Source organism: Apostichopus japonicus, chromosome 18, assembly GCF_037975245.1.
Source record: "Apostichopus japonicus isolate 1M-3 chromosome 18, ASM3797524v1, whole genome shotgun sequence".
NCBI lineage: Eukaryota > Metazoa > Echinodermata > Holothuroidea > Aspidochirotida > Stichopodidae > Apostichopus > Apostichopus japonicus.
The window spans coordinates 9145819-9165087 of NC_092578.1; the positions used below are offsets into that span (position 1 = coordinate 9145819).

Sequence of the window (19269 nt, forward strand, 5' to 3'; positions counted from 1 at the left end):
TTTTGTGTAGAAATAAAAGTGACAAATGTAGGTAAATGGTGTTGTGTTTATATAACTATTTCTATAATGTGTTTTGGTTATTGTCATTTCTTAAAAATGATTTATGAATATATTCTGTGTCTAAGCCAAAAATCCTTACTAATATTCCTTTGCTTTGTTTTTGCTCAGAGAAGAACTACACATTATGAAATTGTTTTTGACATATTTATGTTTACTTTTGATGATTTTAAATGATGATTTCTTAATGTTAATATAGGATAATTTTTTTTTTTTTTTAACTTAATATATGCATCTTCTCATTTTCACTTTCTTAGACTGATATTGCAAGTTTATCTAAGAATGTTGTTTTAACAATTTGATGTTATACATTCTTTCTCAGGTGACATGCTTGCCTCTCGCAGACCAGAGAGGGGACACCTGTACCGCTGAAATTGTGGCAAACTGTCTACCTCAAATAGGGCAGGATGCCTCTGCTATTGTAGAATGTAGCTTGGGAAATCCTATGAATGCGTACAATTCTGTGAGTAAACTTCAGTAGTTATATTGGTAATGGATTGCTGGTGCTCACGTCAATTTTAAGGATCGGTAGGGGTGGGGCAACTCTTGTAAGAATCGGTAGGGGTGGGGCAACTCTATTAAGGATCATAGGGGTGGGGCAACTCTTGTAAGAATCGGTAGGGGTGGGGCAACTCTTGTAAGAATCGGTAGGGGTGGGGCAACTCTTGTAAGAATCGGTAGGGGTGGGGCAACTCTATTAAAGATCATAGGGGTGGGGCAACTCTATTAAGGATTAGTAGGGGTGGGGCAACTCTTGTAAGGATCGGTAGGGGTGGAGCAACTCCTGTAAGGATCGATAGAGGTGGGGCAACTCTATTAAGGATCAGTATGGGTGGACCAATTCTTGTAAGGATTGGTAGGGATGGGGCAATTTTAAGGATTGGTAGGGATGGGGCAATTTTAAGGATTGGTAGGGGTGGGGCGACTCTTGTAAGGAGTGGTAGGGGTGGGGCAACTCTATTAAGGATCAGTATGGGTGGACTAATTCTTGTAAGGATTGGTAGGGATGGGGCAATTTTAAGGATTGGTAGGGGTGGGGCAATTTTAAGGATCGGTAGGGGTGGGGCGACTCTTGTAAGGAACGGTAGGGCTTGGGCAACTCTTGCAAGGATCGGTAGGGCTGGGGCAAACACATACAGAAAATTACAAAGAATTTGCAGTTAGTGCTGTTGCTTAATTTCAGCCCTGTTCATAATGTTATTTCATGAAATTGTTCTTTTTCTAAAAAAGGTTCAAAATTATGCACTTCTCTCCTTCTTTGGTTCTAAATAGGTGTTAAGCTATTTTGCCACTGCAACAAGTTGTTTTAAGGAAGCTCATTGATAGAAGTGTTGATTTGAATATTGTAATGGAAGGATTCAGAGTTCATAAATCTCTTTAAACTCATATCATCAAAACCTTGCTGACATAAATGCAATGGGATGGCAACTATAGAAAGTGATACTATAGGTGCTGCTATGTAATGTGTGCCATTATGATAGATTTTCTTGGAAAAGACAATTCTCAGCAAGGTTTTATTGTAGTTTAGTAAAGGCACTGTGTCAAAAAGCAAATGGTTAGCAGCTGCAAAGTCCTGCACAGTGCAGTCGGTTATGTCCTATGTAGCCTGGCTGCATCATGCTGCACCCCCATCCCCTCCCCATCTCCCTCCCTCCCCATTCCCCCCGTCCCCACTCCCTCAGCAGCCCACATTTGACACAGTGCCTTTACATGCAATGCAACTTCATTTTAGGTGTAAAAGGCACTTTGCAATGTTATCCAAGCTGGTATAGAATTGACCAACACTTCTCTTTAAAAGATATATTTATAAAACCAGCCAAAGCTGAAGCTGGTCGAAAAAACCTCCTCACACATTTTTGGTTTTACCGTGCAGGCTACTCTGAAACTACGGTTCGATGTTTCGGATATTCCTTGGTCTCAGGAGCGAGAAATTAACATCACAATGGTGGTATATACAGTTAGTATAGAAACTGAAGAAGAGAAGCCCAATAATATGAAGCAACTCAAATTTTCAGTCATCGTAGAAGCTGACCTTGGAGTGATTGGGTAAGTCTTTCAGTTGACATAAAGAGATTGGAACATAGGGACCCTAAGTGACATTCCATCATCGTGCCCCCCCCATCCTACTCCGCTGCCTACCACAACCTTCATCCATACCCCCCCAAAAAAAAAACATGCACCTGTGAGAAGCCTTTCCACAAACTCCTCACCTTATGACCACCAGGTTGCTATCTCTTCATTTCCCTTAAAAAGTTGAATTTACTCAAAAACAGACACATCCATTCAGTGCTGCTCTCTTCAATCATCACTCTCTTGTGAGGTGTAATAATACAAACATCATTATTTTGAATATTTTTAGAGATAATTATGTGACATAATCCAACTGCTTATCTACTCAATTTAAATGAAGCAAGGTCAGTAAAGCATCCCCCCCTTCCACCAGTCTTTGGTTTTTTGAAAGCCAAACAAATTGTCACTGGTATCACAAATCTGCCAGTTCATGCATTCCCAGGCCAATGATGATGTTATTTCTGTTATGAAAGGCATTTTGCCCTGCACTCTCATGCAAACACTACTTCCCTTATCCCACCCTCCCATCTCCCTTACATACACAGTGGCATTTCCAGGTGGGGCAGTACACCCCCCCCCCCCAATCCAACCTCATTTCAAACGTATTTGTTAGTATATATACGCATTAGAATACACCATATTATGTCTAATCTCTGAAATGTTTATATAATGAAAGGACCCCAAGACCGCTCCTCTCCCTATGTGGGAGTCTGCTTCAGCAACCTTCGGCCACACCCCTTCCTTTTATATCCTGAATCAGCCTCTGGCATTCCATAACCTTTTCCTGAATCAGTCGGGGGATATTTAGAATTTGACCCCCCACCCCACCACTATATCCCTTGAAACCCCATGGACATCATTGCATATGCACAGATGAAAAGCGTTTAGTACCTCCTAGTTGAAATGTGCAAGCAGAACCAGGAAGAAGTGACCATGTAACTTTCCAACATTAAAAGTAGAGATCCATGAAATGATAGACATCACCAATGTAGTTTTGCATTCTGCTCTCATATTGCTTTGTTGATATTTGTAGAGTCAGTGATTGTATATTAAGGCACCAAAATCCCTCTCAGCTAGAATGGATCAACATCATCAAACAATAGGGATTGTCTCTGGATGCCTGCAGTGCCTATTGTGTTCATCTGTGGAGCACTATAGATTATGTCCTATGCAGCCCCCCCCCCCCCCCCCTTCAGCATCCTACAATTGACACATTGCCTCATTTGTGAAGGTATTGTCAATAATAAAACCTTCCTGTGTTTTCTGCTACAGTACTTCCCAAGGGGAGAGTGTTTATTAATGTATTGTCTATAATAAATACTTCCTGTATTTTCTGCTACAGTACTTCACAAGGGGAGAGTGTTTATTACGGTTACAATGCAACGTCCACCGGTCAAAGTGACCAGCAGGCAGCAGATGAATTTAGACTGGACCAGGCTGTAAAAGCTGTCGAATTATTTTATGACCATGACGGAGACGAATCCAGGTATAACCAGTCTCATATCGGTCCAGCTTTCAACCATGAATTCCAGGTGAGGGTAACTTTACTAAATTTGTAGAATAAAATACAGTCTCTGCTCTGTCTACATTGAAATTATATTGACCGAACGTTTAGTAAGCAATGATTGTAGTTCATTGTTTGACAGATCCAATAAATGCTTGCAAGACGTTTTCATTAGGTTGAATAACAGTGGCTTCTTTGGTTTTAAAATTTGTTCTATGGGAAAGGGGCAGACAGGCCTGATTTACAACTGATAATGGTTAGTGAGGATGTGGAGAGGGGGGAGGGGGGGGGGAAGGATGTAAGAAAAGGGCTTTGTATTTGTTGTTTTTATGTTGTCTTTCTTCATTATTTGCAGGTTATTAATTATGGCCCTGGAAGACTACCTTTGAATTCCAATGTTACCATTCAAATTCCGTGGAGAAATGTTGACGGCGGCGCACTGGTGTTTATTAAGGGGATAAAGGTAAAGATAATGGTTTTGGATTTTATTGTTGATACTGTGGTGCACTGGTGTTTGTTAAGGGGATTAAGGTATGGATAATGGTTGTGGATTATATTGCTTGATATGGCGATGTACTGGTGTTTATTAAGGGGATTAAGGTATGGGGTTAAGGGTTATATTGCTGATATGGCGGTGTACTGGTGTTTATTAAAGGGATTAAGGTAAGGATAATGGTTGTGGATTTATTTTTGATATGTTTGTGGTCTGATTAGTTTGAGTACATGTTACATCAAATTTAAACTAGACTGGTTTCGCATTTCATTCCTAAAAATGACTATTAATTTGTACAGCGTTCATTTTTCTTCTGAAGGGGCGGTCTCTAATTCTCTCCAATGAATTCGAAGCATTGTGACTCTTGTATCTAAAGGGTTGCATTGTAATGAACATGATGTTAGCCTTCAGTGCCAGTAACAACTCTATCCCAATTCTGATATGCAAATTAGATATTGTTATGCCCTCTGGGACAATGTTATGGTGCCTTGGTGTAGTGTTGATGTATGTCTTGGAAAGTACTTTTATAGGCTTTTTTCATGATTTTAAACAACTATTTTTTAAAGTTAATCCAAAGTGAACCACAATATCCTTTACCTTCTCAAGTGTATGTTGGTGTCCGGAGGTGTCTGGTTCAAAGCGCCTTACTAATCTCCTTTATGAATTTTGGATCTGGTTGTAGCTTTGTGCTAGTCTGAAATATAAGCAATATTCACAGATAATTGATACACCTCAGTCTAAATGTTGCAACCACCGTGCTACTTTTTGAGTTTTATTATCTTTCTAGTTTTCATCTATTTATTTCAGTAGAGGAAACTCTGTGTACACAAAATTTAAAGATGATGTTACTTTTTAGCTGCTCTGGTCATGCATAGTGTTTTCAGAACATCACCTGTATACTCTATCAGGTTTACAGGAAACAGCATTTTTCATCTTAAATCAAACCAAATAGGGCAACATAAGGGAAGGGGTTTCAATATCTTGTGTGTGTATGTTAGCTACAGTAATTATCAACTTGCCTCATCCCCATCCTCTCAGATTAATGCAAACAAGGGTTCCTGCAACGAAGCTCGGATTTTGGAGTTGCAGAGACGTAGGATAGAAGAAGCCTATGTAGCAAAGGGCTCCACAAAGATATCATATGCTGAAGAGGAAGACTCAGATCAACAGATAGCAACAGCCAGTGACCCTACACAACTGGTTTGTAAAAACAGAAATTATATATTGTGTATGGTGGGGTGAATTAAATGCACACCAAATATATAACTGTAATTATTAACATATCTAGGTTCTGCAATGTATTTAAAAGACTTACACATCTATATGTCAAGTCTTTTGACGAAAGCCCGATAAAACTTTGATCGATTTTCATTTAAGAATCTTGTCGAAAGTTGTTTCGGTACAATGTCGTTACATATATTTATCACCAGTGTAAATATTTATATTTAGAAACAGGAATTTTAAAGTCTACGAAATATAAACATATATAGGCTACATATAAATATTAATATAAAGATAAGAAAGTAAAAGGTTAATAATAATGGGTTTAAGGCTTCAGCCACCAAAACTATTCTACAACAAAAGTATTGCCGTGGGAATAAAGATTGCAGGACAGTAATTGAAAGGGAGTTTTAAGTTATTATATTCTCTATTTTGGTAAGATTTGAGGATTTTGTAAATTTTCTAAATGGCTTTTAACTACAAGACCCTACATAACAGGGTAATGATGTTTTTCATGGCTTTGAATGTTCTTCACATCCTGATGAACTCAGCTGTACCAGAATAAGCCATGATTATTTGATAAAAGTTAATTATATCCTTAAAAAGTAGACTAAGTTATAAAGTATTTAATGCACTTGTAAAATCAAGAAACAAGGGATTTTGATATGGTTGTTTCATTAACACTACTTTCATGTGACACAATCACATGAACTGAGTGACAGCACAGCATCTGTACAAGGTTTAAAATGCTATATCAGGATGTGTTTTGATTTTAATATACAGAATATTTTTGGCAGCTTTTGGTATTAATAATGAACTTTATCCATGAGAATATCCCATTAACAAACACATACAAGGATCAACAACAAATATCTCAACACAACCAGAGTTGAAATGTATCATCTACCAAAGATAGTAGATGAAGCCACAGCCAATAATAACACAAGTTAACAACAAAAAATAACAAATAACATAACATATATACTTAACATATATTTTACATATATTATATGATATACATAAAATATATTATACATAACATATATTATACATAACATATATTTACGTAACATTATACATAACAATAAAAATAACAAATAACAAGGTAAACACAAATGTAACCATCTACCTAAGATATTAGATGAAGCCACAGCCAACAATAACACAAGTTAACAACAAATAATAACAAATAACAATAAAATAACATAACATATATACATAACATATATTTTACATATATATTATATTTTATACATAACATATATTATACATAACATAAATACTGCATAACATATGTTTACGTAACATAAAAAATAACAATAAAACTAACAAATAACAACAACAAATAACAAAGTTTACAGAAATGTAATCATCTACCCAAGATAGTAGATGAAGCCACAGCCAACAATAACACAAGTAATAACAGAAGGCGTTGTTATCCTTTTCCTATTGTTACAGGGCTGTGAGAAAGCTAAATGCGTGGATTTGTCGTGTAACATTGCACTACTTGAGAGAGATGAACTGGTCAAGATAACGGTGGAGATGTTGCTATGGGAGCACACGTTTGTATCGGTAATGATCAGTCATTTATACATCTTCAGTTGCACCATCTGTTCTTGTAAATATAATTGCGAGTGATAAAAAAAACCAAAGGACACCTTCATAAATTTTCTTTCTTTTGCTTTTTTGCACTGGACATTTGGCAATTATAGCAAGAAACTAACAAAATGCCATTGATCAAATTCCAAGGAAGTATTACCATAATTAGACATTGCAAAATGTTATGCAAAGTGGGGAAACTGCTGTCCAAGTGCAAAGATGGATAGTCGTTTTTGACACAGAAACCAGAGCATTTCTTGAGGGACAAAAATGAGAGCCATCAATACTACTACACAATATATGGGACTCTAAATTATAACCCGAGTCGTGACTAAGAGAGTGGGTGTAGAAGAATATTGTAACAGTAGCGTAGGAACTTGAAAAGTGAAATGGCTTTACCCCTCCATCTGTGAGCTTTGATTTACAAATGTTATTAAGCTTGTTTGTAGGGATTGCACTATGGTAGTGATAATCTTGGTTCTGTTTGTCCTTTGAGGATATCTTGATGTGTGTGTATGTGTGTCATTGATATTAAACTGAATCATTGTAGCCCCTGCAATGTGCCCCTCCCCCCCCCATAGGTCCAAAATAATCCCCTGAGGTGCAACATGGGCACCTTGTCTTACTACCACTGTCAGAACATTCTCTGAATGAGATTTTGGTCTACCCTTGGCTTTCTCCTTGATGTCTGTGAATAAGTTTGAGACTGACTCCTGTCTACCCTTAACTCACCTAAAAATGTAATAATAGTCAGTAGTTTCAGTATGCTTACATTTTGTGGACGATCCCTTCGAAAACAGGTTAGTTCTTCAAGTAGCAATTACAAATCTTCTTTTGTCATTGATGTTAGATTCTTTTATATTCCTGAGGCTTTTGACAGGTGTCCTCAGTGGTTTACTTTTCCCTTTCAGAGTTAACAGCATTTCAAATGACAAGTATTAACCCTTTTGGGCACGTTTATATCTCAAAGTATCTCGCCATCATCAATCCCTGCATTCTGAAAGTGAGATAAAATGAATGGTTTTTCTTCTAATTTGAATAATCAGAGACAATATGGATTCGTGGAGGTAGTATCCCAAGGATTAGTAGTATCTGATGATCCGACCAATATCCATAACCAGCCAGAGGGACATGAAGCTGACTCAGTCCAAGTAAGTGGATGGTTCAGTCGAGTAGAAGCACCTGGGTTAGGGAAGGAAGGGATTGGAGATTGTAATACCAGAGCATGGGGGACAAGGGGTTTGGAGAGTAGTGGGGGGGGGTGGGTGTGGTTGAGTTTAAGAGTGGTGCGGTTTATATTGGTTTTTTCACATTACTTGGTTAACGAGACATAAAGTTACAACCCATTGCAAAAGACCGATTTAATCAAATTATGAATTTTGGAACTGAGTTGCTAAGTTTTGTAATAATTGATATATAACTGTGGATTGATTGATTGGATTGACCGATTAATGTTTATTTGTTGTGGTCTGTTTAAGCTACTGAGTATTAAAACTTGCGAAAGAATACTACAAAGATCACTTTTATTCCTGGCAACTGCAAATGTGGATGCTTTCTCTGAGTAGATGAAATAGTTAATCTTTCATTTATTATATTTGTTATTTACAGATACAAACAGTAGCATATACAGGTACCATGGGAACACAACCAATACCCTGGTGGGTGATCCTACTAGCTATTCTTCTGGGAATATTATTTCTTATTATTGCAGTTGTTGTCCTTTGGAAGGTGAGTATTAATAAGTTTTATTTAGTTAACAGTTTTTATCTAGACTCAAATCCAACTATCATCTTGGAGCTAATGTGGCAGAGATCTTTGTGATGACCAAGTCACCAAACACTAAAGGGGCTGGCGATGTTATTAAAATGAGCACAGACAATGGGTCTCACTTGAACGCACACAGCTCCTATGTCACCCAGTCTAAGGCCTGTTACATTCACTACCTGTGAACTCTGGGAGGTAATTAAGCCTCGTACAGTACAACACAGCATCATGCAGAGGAGCTGGCATAAACACAGGAGTAGACATGAATTTCACCTACAACAAAGCACATGTACACTATGCAGCACAAAATAACATACATATATATACATAATTGCAGATATTCTTGTGATCAGAGATTTAACAACACTGAAACCTTTTGCACCATTACGATTGTTATTAGAGGGCTTCAGTATTTTAGAGTCATTATTTGGGGAAGCCATCTCCTTTACAGAAAATAAACATTGTGACAAATAAAAAACATTCATTGTACTTCAAGTTATGTATGTGGTGGGGATGTATGGTACATGGGTGACTGTAAACTAAACCCCATTTCAGTTGTTTGATATTAACAAAATTATTAAAATTATTAACAAAATACAACAAAGTTTAAGCGGCTGAGTTACAGATAATGTTCAGTCCAAAGTGAAAACTTAAGTGTAGACATGAAACGTTGAACATTATTTAATTTATGTCTATAAGTATATTGTGCAATGTGGACATCACATCAAAACAGTCTTGGTTAATTTATATTTACCTAGTGCAAAATAAGAGCCCTTCACTCTTGAATTCACCATTTAATTTTGATGAAGTAACTTAATAATCATACCATGCCAACATAAAATAACGTCTCATTCAACATTTCAATTATTATCCATCTTTACGGAAATCATCTTAACTTTACAAAAGAAAATGAAAAGCATTTGTTGGTGCAGCTCATGTTGTCAAATCTTGAATTATTATGCAATTCTCATCTAAAGAGAGCCAAAATAAACTGCAATAGTTCTGCAACAACAGAACCAAGCTGATAATTTGGACCAATCATGCTACATTTCACAAATCTCTTTATGAAATATTTTTGTTCAAATCTAAGACTTTGATATACCTATATTTATAATGGAGCAAGTTGATATTGGCTATCTATCAAAAATGTATTTAGCAAATGTTAAAGAATAAAACCATTTTCATCAAGTTTAGGTTGTTTTTACTCACCCTCTCTCTATCCTTGTTATAATTTGTGAGAAATGCTGAAATAAGGATGCAGTATATCTTTCATTAAGTCTGTATGCTTTCATTTTTAGTTAATCACATTTAGTCTTTGTGGTTTTTCTTTTCTCATAATTTCTTTTTGTTTGATGAAAGTATAACCAATTATTTAATTTCTGCTAAACAAAAGAAAGAAAAGAGAGATGAATGGTCATAACTCTTGCACTCAAGCAAGCAGAGGGTATTGGATATGTTCAGAAAGAAACCCCCCTCCCTGTCCATTCCCCTCCCCCCCCCCCCAAATACAACAAAAAAAGAAAAAAGGAAAGGCACACACATAATATCAAAATCGTTCATCTTACCATTTAAATGATCAATTGTATTTGAAAATGATTCCATGTGACTTTCTAAAATTATATCCTGAATGTTCATATTGTGGACAAAGAATGAAAGAGTTAAATTTTCCTTCCATTCATTTCGACTAATTTGCATCTTCCTAGAGAAATCAAACAAGAAAATTGATGCCAACACATGGTAACAACTCTTGGCCCTTTCTTGCAACATCCTATGCATCTGCCAAGCAGAATTAGAAATTATTTTGGCAGCAGTCAGTAGACAAAACCAACCCCACCCCTTCCTCCCCCTCCATATCACTTTCACAACTTTCACATACCATCACTCTACTTATACCTACCTGGTTTGCAGAACACCTTTTGCTATGTTTTGTCTCTCATTTCTCCAATGAAATTTTGTTTAGTTAAAATTCTTCCAACGAACCACCAAGATTTACATGAATGAAGCAAAGATTTCTGGAACAGGCGCCACTGAACCTAAAGAGAAACAATCCATAGGAGAGGATGCCAATGAGAACGGCCAATGAAAATATACAAAACATGGTCAATTATCAGTCTTGAAACCCTCCCTAATAGCTAACATTGATCTCTTTAATCCAAAGACACTGTACTTCTGCAATGCTTAACAAAGCACAAATACCATATCTATCACAACAAAGTCCACATAATCGAAGCTAACTATGTGTCTCATATTCACTGCGATGATACTGCACAACTAACAACGTATTTATCTTGTTTTTACCTTCCTTTCTGTCAACCGATCCCTTTAACATTTCTTATCCTTATTACCCGTGCTTTGTTGTGTTCTTTGTGAGACAGAAGCTCATTTCAAAATTGTGATGTGAAACTTTCAACCTCTAATTTAACAATTTGAATCAAAGCCGACCGTTAATTGTAATAAGCACCCACAAATACTTAACCTTTCTCATCTTCCTGGCATGAAAAAGGTTACAGTTTCAAGCAAATATCCATAGAACCAAATTTACAGAGTGTCTGCACCATTCATAAACAGTGAATATTGCAACCAAAAGTTAAATTTTTCTTTTGAACAGAATCTGATTATTTGAATGTGGTCGCATATATAGATTGAATATAGCGTAAAGGACAATCATTTCTATTTTTCTCGAATGTTTTATACCTTTCCAATTTTTATTTCCAGCACAAAATGGAAGATTGACATTCTACACCATGTCATTATTAGTAATTCTAATTTGTTCATGAAATTTGTCAATAGAATTATATGTCAACATTCGAAATATGTGTTGGTAAAGATGGATCAGTCAAATTAATCAAAATTTTTGCTACCAGTCATTATTTAATACATGAAATATTTCCTGAGATGCGGTTTTGCTTTAGGTTAAGTTTCAGTATCCAAAGAAAAAAAAACTGGTTGTAACTTATTACAGTTAATCTTCAATGGTCAGCTAAACTTATATCGATGCCAGAGTGAAAATTAAAGAAAGTAAGAATAGCTCATAGTAATGCAAGTTCTGAACTCAAGTAAATCTTCCTCAATTTAAAAATTGTATGGAGCTCAGCTGGACCAGTCAAAAAGCTATTAACTGGACAACAATAGGACACAGCTCTCCCTGTTCTGTTGTTGGGTAAATGGACAAAATCTTTCAGGTTGATTAATTCCAAAGAAGTATATCGTCTAAACTGCAAGGACTTAAAGTACCATTTGACCTAAACGCTGTTGGTCTCGCCAACAGATACTGCACCTTTCTACAATAATAATTTCTTGTTCTTATTCTGCTAACATTTGCATATCTTTTATTATACCATTCATACCACCATATGCTGCTATGGAAGTGTATTCGTAGTATTTATTCAGTACCAGCAGGTTTGTCTTCTGACCTGTATTCTTTAATAAGCTCCTCCAAAACCAATTCATGATACTTTTATAATTGATAGTCTCCCCCTCACTAACTCTACTCCCTCTCTTAACACCAGCTCGGGTTCTTCAAACGTGGGCTTCAAGAGACAATGGCAGGAGGATTTGAAGCCGTGCCAGCCACTGAACCGGCAGTTGAATAGAATCTACACAAAACCATCACCAAGCGCTTTCTGGATAATTTCTGCTGTCCTTTACAAATTTATTTAGTTCCATTGTTTATCCTCTATATACTAGATTTTGGTGATTTTTCAACTTAATGCTAGGGTTTGATGATTGTTTTATTTTGTGTAATTTGGGGAAGAGAAAAGTATCAAACAAGAAAAGCAAAAAAAAAATATATATATTAAAAGAAAAAGAAAAAAGGAGACAATTGCAGTGCTCAGGAAAAATGTCATAACTCATGTTTAGGCAAACATATAAACTTGAAAATGAAAATGTGTATTTTTCACAGTCATACCATACCAGTACTGAATGGTACACATATGTAGTACATGTCACCAAGTTTTAATGAGAGTGTCACAGGGAAATAAAAAACATTGGTATTTTCTTTAGGACATAACATCACAAAAGTACTACCATCAGTGAGTAAAAGGTTACCAGTATTGTACTAAGTAGTTTAGAGAGTCATATTAATAGACACTTTATATCTAAATCTGAAGTACAGTGTCTTGCTACCACCTTGACTTCCTAACTTTGACCTTTGTCAATCTCTGAGAATAAGTGAAGTGCAAGAACTCATAGGAAAGTACTTTTGCCAACTTCTATCATGATAACATTTGGTAACCTTGGATTGTTGGTTTGTTTCAGTTGTCAATTTTTCACATGAGGTACTGAAAAGTTGTCTAGGAAGCATGAGAAAGGATTATTATGTACTTTACATAAGAGCAAACAGATCTGGAAGGTTACTATGGCAAATAAGTGTGTAGAATATCATAAAGCCATGAACTGTTGATCGTATAGTACTAATGTTATGAGAGTTGAATGCACCTTCAGTATTCAAAGGCAGTCGCCTCTCTATTGGCTTTGAACTTCAAGGTTGCAAAGGGCGGTGGGGGTGAGAGTGAGATATTGCAGTAAATACGTTGAATGTAAATTGTAATCACAGTGAGCAGGTACCTTATGATAGATACTCTGATTAAATGTTATCTGAATGATTTTGCAGCAACTCTTTAATAGTTTATACCTTTGTAAGTCTATGCATATTCAAACCCCCATGCTACTAACTGTGAAGCTATTCTAAGCTGTGTTTGATACTTTGATATATTGACAGCTCCTGCTCTCTAGTACACACCCACATAGCGCGGTGTAAAGTTTTAACATTAACGCTCGCAAATAATTTCCATCTGTAAGGTGTCTGTCAACACTTCGCTTATAAAATGTCAGGGTGGTTTTGTAAGCCTAGTGTTAAGATGTAGTACTGTGATGTACAGTAGACCTATATAGTTACTGTGTATATATCATTGATTTTAAGCATCAACAAATAATATTTTTCTTTAACTTACCTTGATTACTATTAATTTTTTTTCCATGCTTTTCTTTTATAATTCACCTGAATAAGAAAATGGGAAGCCAGTTTATTTTAAAATTTTGAATCTGCATGAAATGGATAATCTGGTTGCCATGGGATTAGTCTATCATCTGTAAATAAATAAATAAATGTATTACTTAATACTTTTTTCCTTTTTTTTGTTTTCAAGTTTATGAGGTTATTACAGCTTTATTTACATCAATTGAAATTTTTAGGTATGTTTAAATTGAGCAAATGCAACATTTTTTTCCCAAGTTAATAGCATGGTGTAGAAAGTTCATATAACCTATTATAATATATTTGTATCAATTTGGAGACATTGATGATTTGAGCTAACTGATGTTGTATTTGACAGGAAGAATTAATATAAAAGGATTTCCAATCAGGCAATTACAATTTTCAGTTCGTTTAGTTTTATATGTATTGGAAACAACTGTGTGAGATGATCAATATATTGTTTATTACAGTTTGGTGGAATATTGGGCAGTTTATTTTTTCTTCTAAATCTGGTGAGGAGGTTGATTTGAGTGATCTTTAAATAGTTTTGTACACATGATCAGGTCATCCTATCATTCACTTATCTCATGATTTCATCCTGAATTACAATTATGCAAAAAATGTAAAAATAAAATAAAATAAAAAATGGGAAATGAAAGGCATTTTTGGTGGAAAAACTTTTTAACTTGTGTATGTGTCAAGCCAGTGCAACCATCCAATAAATATTCCTTTTAAAAGTATGTAATTGAAAGAAAAAGGGTTTGATGCTATTTTGACGTCTGATGCATCCACCACTTCATAAATTTGGAAGCTTTTTATTGCTGATGTTGAAATTGTTATCAGCATAATTACAGCCAATTATTTCAACCATGGAGTATCTTTGAAAATCAGCTGTTTTGCATGGTTTGTGTTATTTGTATTAAGTAATACCTTAAACACTTAAAGTGTTATCTGTGTTAAGTAATACCTTAAAGGGTGAATTTATAAGAAGCAGCCCTTTATCAATAATAGAAGAAATGGCAACAGAAACTGTAGGGGTGTTAGAGATAAACATTTTGGTTTGGGTCCTATGTTTTTGTCATAATTCCATTCGAACTGCACCTTCTTTTAATATTTATGAAAAACTAATTAACTAGTTTAACAAGATTTTAAAGAAGTCTTGTTAATCAAAAATGCCAATTGTTGTACGTGATGATAGAGAAATTGATTGTTGAGAAGATAATGCAGTGTTTGTCAGGTGATATTTATTTTTGAAAGAGCCTTACTATATAGTTAGGGGATGGTTGGTGATAGAGTCCAAGCACAATAAGTCATTTTAGACTATGCATATTCCCCTTAAAATTGTTAAGGTGCAAGTCTTCCAAGAGCACACATGGTATAATTTACTGTAAATATATGTTATTTTAAATAAATTAGGACTGTCGTCTTTTAGAGATACCTAATTTGAAGTAGTGGTGATTGTTTTGGGTAAAGTGATAATTGTCTATGTAAAGATTGACTTTACTGATAGATTGAATTGATGCACTGTGTTAAATTGAATTTGACAACACAGATTCACTAACAACGGTGTGAATTGCTTTCTTCATGTGGTTGTCTTGTGCATTTCAAGTGCATTCAAGTAACATGAAATTATGATATTAAATATCAGAGTTGTAACCAGTCACTGGATTTATGGTTGACTCAAGTCTTTACAAATAAGTTTCCTGGCTTGAATCAAGTCACGTTAATCTCTATGAGGACAGGGAGTCACCGTAGCCTTGTGCACTTGATATCTCTTTGAGGACAGGGAGTCACTGTAGCCTTGTGCACTTGATATCTCTATCAGGACAGGGAGTCACCGTAGCCTTGTGAGCTTGATATCTCTTATAAGGACAGGGAGTCACCGTAGCCTTGTGAGCTTGATATCTCTTATAAGGACAGGGAGTCACCGTAGCCTTGTGACTTATTACAACTCTTTAAAGAATACTGCTTATATATTTGCAAGTAAACTGTATTAATCTCTAAATTGTTTGGATTATTGTTTACATTGTCATTCTGAGTATAACGACCAATAAATATGGCCACATGAATGAAGTATTCTACTATGCATTGGATCATCATGGAACTGTACATTGATGGAATTGAATTATATTGATTTCTTTTATTAATCAGTAGTTGCCAAAGATTATATTTACCGAAAAAAATGATCTAGTTGTTCATTGTTTAACTTCATGTTATCATTGATCTGTATAGCTTTTTTTTAACATATAGCATTTTTAAGCATGTACGCAGTTTAGGCCACCAGTTCTTTTTTGGCTGAAGATTGTTTGAAGAAAGCATTTTCTGGTGCCAATGTATAATTTTTTTCTTCGTTTTTGACTGAATGTATACATCGAAAATTTGTCCCTAAATCTTTGTTTATGTGCTCTTTTAAGACCACTATGTATCCACTATGTAAATGTGTTATACACTATGTCCAACTCATAAGATCGTTCAGAATGAGTAAAGCACTTTATGGTGAAATTTTTATCTCTTATGGAAAGGGGTGGAAGAGGGAATTTGGGATGATTAGATGAAGGTTTCACAAAGGACACCCAGATGGTTTGGTAGACCAATAATGCTATTTAATTTTCAACTGTGGTATAAGTTGGAGCCAATGGTAACAACGGTTTTGTGCCGTCCCATATGATGGGGATGGGTAAAGAAAGAGTAGTGTAGGGAGGACCAATGCCAGGATTTCTGTTTGCTTCAATTGTCGCACCAGAAATACTATTGAAGATCAGATGGTACCAATCTGCTTGAAACCCCATCATTTTTTCCCTGAATATTACAGTGAAATTACTGTAAATTAACTGATTCCATAAATTGTGTGAAATATTGATTTTGTCTGTAAGTGTGATATTGTAGCTTATTTAATGCAGTTTGCTGGTTCCTTTGTGGAAAATTTCCGAGAGAAATAAAATCAAAATTGTATCCAACATTATAGTCCAGTAACTTGATTAGTTATCACAACTGCGTAGAGTTCAGAGAATAAAATAATACTCCATATAGTCCTTGAAAAAGGAGCGCCAGATGATCCTTTTTCAGAAAACATTGGAGCTTAAGAATTTGTGTTGAGGTAACAAGGAAAGCAATTAGGGTTTCACTCAGGAACGGATACCACGCATATATTGGCAAGGTAAGTAAGGTCTTAGTGAGGTTGTAATGTATCCATCTGGGTCTAACTGATGTAGTGGAAGTCTTAAAAAAATATTCCTCTCAAATTCAAACAATCCTCAAAGACGTTCGTAACATCATGACTTCATTTATTCCCTTTTCAATGTTAAGTTTGTGTAGTTTTTTTTTCGTTACTGAATTGTTCCTGATTACTACGACAATCTACATTTAAAGTTAGTGTTTTTGTTTTATGTTGCCTCATAAAGAAGGAACATACATCTTTGCACGCTGATAGAACACAGAAGAATTATGATGTAAATTTGAGAAATACTTCTGATTAAGTCGGTTATTCCATTTTGTTCGTTATTTTGTTTAAAGTCATTTTTATATAATTACTTTTTCTAATATGGTTGGTTCATGAAACATTTGATAAACATTGGTGGCTATGTGATTATTCCCTTTGATTACTACAGACACACAGTTCCATTATCTAACGAATGTGGATGAATCATTCTCAAATAACCATCGGATGTTTCGTCATTCCTTTTATATTAGCCATTTAATTATATTTTTCATGTTTTTTTATTGTAAAGTGGTGAAATAGCGTAAATGCTTTTGTTTTCTTGTGAACTATGATTTATGACTTACTTCATGAAGATTCAACATCTATTTGGTGAAATAGGAAAGAAATTAAGGGGTAACATGTCATTATTTGTTAAAGACCAGAAATGTTATTAATATCCAGTGACAGCAGATTTGCTAAATTATCTAGATATTTGTATGTGTAGTTCATATGTCATTTGAAGTCAACAGAGGTTCAAATGCGAAGACCTTGTACTACACTGAGCTGCCACTGTAGGTCAAAGTCTCAAAACTAGTTTCAAAAGTCTCAAACTAGCTTTAGATGTGCTTACACCAACAGGAAAACATTGGCAGGTAGGTCTGCATTAGGGCAATGACTGTGCTCATCATAACATATTCAGTTCTCAAACTCCATGGTGTGGTATGCAGAGACTGATATACCAAAGAAAAAATGAAATTTGTACTGAAATGTCACCAGTCTCGGAGCTGTTTTAGCCACAAACTAGAAACGGTAGAAACTCGTTAGATATTCTTTGGGCTGCTGATCCCATCAGTTGTGACGGGAAAGATCTTTTCGAAATGTTGGTGCAGTAGCTTGCTGCATACCTAAGGTGCTTAATCTCATTGTCATTCTTTTGTACGCGAATAATGTAAGTGATTGTCGCAAGAAGAAGACGTGTGTTTTGCGTAGTCACTTTCACTGAAACATCTTTGCCCCTTTTTTTTTATGTCTAATTATGAAATTAATTGTAAGTCTGTAGGAGTGTGCAATGGACCTTTTGTACATACGCCAATAAATGCCTTAATATGCTAATCCCAACGTACCTTTTCTTATTGTTTGTTTTATTTTATATGTGATATTCCATACTGTCCATGGCTGCGTTGTGTGATCGGCATTTAAGTCGATGTGTCTTTATTGCAGCAGATTATTGTAAAGTTTCGATACTTCTGACATACACTACCATAATGATGTAGTTACTTAACTGGATTAGTGGCAGTTCATTTGTGATATGTATAAAATTACTGAATTGCCTTTTCGGGTACGAAAAGTACAGAAAGTAGTATTGAACATCAGACACTTCCACAGTACCAGATTGTCTAAATTAGCAACATTGAAGTTCGCATACAATGCGCATGATTGTTACAATTTTATAATGTTCACACTGTCTTTGATCAACAGATATACTTTACCATTTTACATCACATAGTTATGGTATACAAACATTCTCAAATACAAGATCTTCAGATAGTTTCCTTCTTGTGGACTTTGTATTAACACTGATATTTGACAACCATTAAATACATTATGCCCTTGCCAAAAATACTGGACGCCCAAATTCTACAAGTTTTTTGGGGGCAAATATACCTCCCAGATCTCCTGAAATAACACTTCCCAGACCGAATGGTGCTCCTAAACTTCTTTAAGTTTTAGATCTCATGGCTTAGAAGTTTAGTTTGGGGAGTATGTAGGCGTCTGCAGAACAAAAATTAGGGGACAGATAACCCAAGTAAACTTTTGTATACGATGGGGTCCTCTCCCAGAAACAATTATAGACTGCCGCAAATGCGATTTCCGTTCTATATTTAACAATTGTGGATAAATATAATAAAATGAGAACTGCTGCATGTCATTTGCACAATGCTGGATCAAACTGCGCCAAAGTTCAATACAGGGGAATTTGAAATGCAGCCTTTTGGTCTAGAACAAATTGGTGGGAACACTGTATATCATGTCCCCACCACTGAAAAAGTTGATGGGGACGCGTCCCCCTTTCCACACCAAGATCTGCGCCCATGCATATTATAACAATTTTTGGTACTGTACAGCCTAGGCATAGTTCCTTGATGCATTTATCGTGATGCCGG

At 35.6% G+C, this 19269-nt stretch overlaps 1 protein-coding gene across 2 annotated transcripts in view; it reads left to right on the plus strand.

Moving 5' to 3' along the window:
- The window catches only part of LOC139958895 (integrin alpha-9-like), a 96058-nt gene extending 77835 nt beyond the window's left edge, over window positions 1–18223 (plus strand). The window contains exons 17-25 of one of the 2 annotated variants that reach the window (XM_071956319.1): window positions 380–520; window positions 1931–2103; window positions 3470–3659; window positions 3987–4094; window positions 5163–5324; window positions 6804–6917; window positions 7991–8095; window positions 8553–8672; window positions 12218–18223. In XM_071956319.1, coding sequence (XP_071812420.1) covers window positions 380–520; window positions 1931–2103; window positions 3470–3659; window positions 3987–4094; window positions 5163–5324; window positions 6804–6917; window positions 7991–8095; window positions 8553–8672; window positions 12218–12301 — 1197 coding nt within the window. In that variant the 3' untranslated portion in view covers window positions 12302–18223. Of the gene's footprint in view, window positions 1–379; window positions 521–1930; window positions 2104–3469; window positions 3660–3986; window positions 4095–5162; window positions 5325–6803; window positions 6918–7990; window positions 8096–8552; window positions 8673–10668; window positions 11143–12217 lie in introns of those variants that run through there. The other variant, XM_071956318.1, reaches the window with a different exon arrangement.
- Window positions 18224–19269: the final 1046 nt, after the last annotated feature.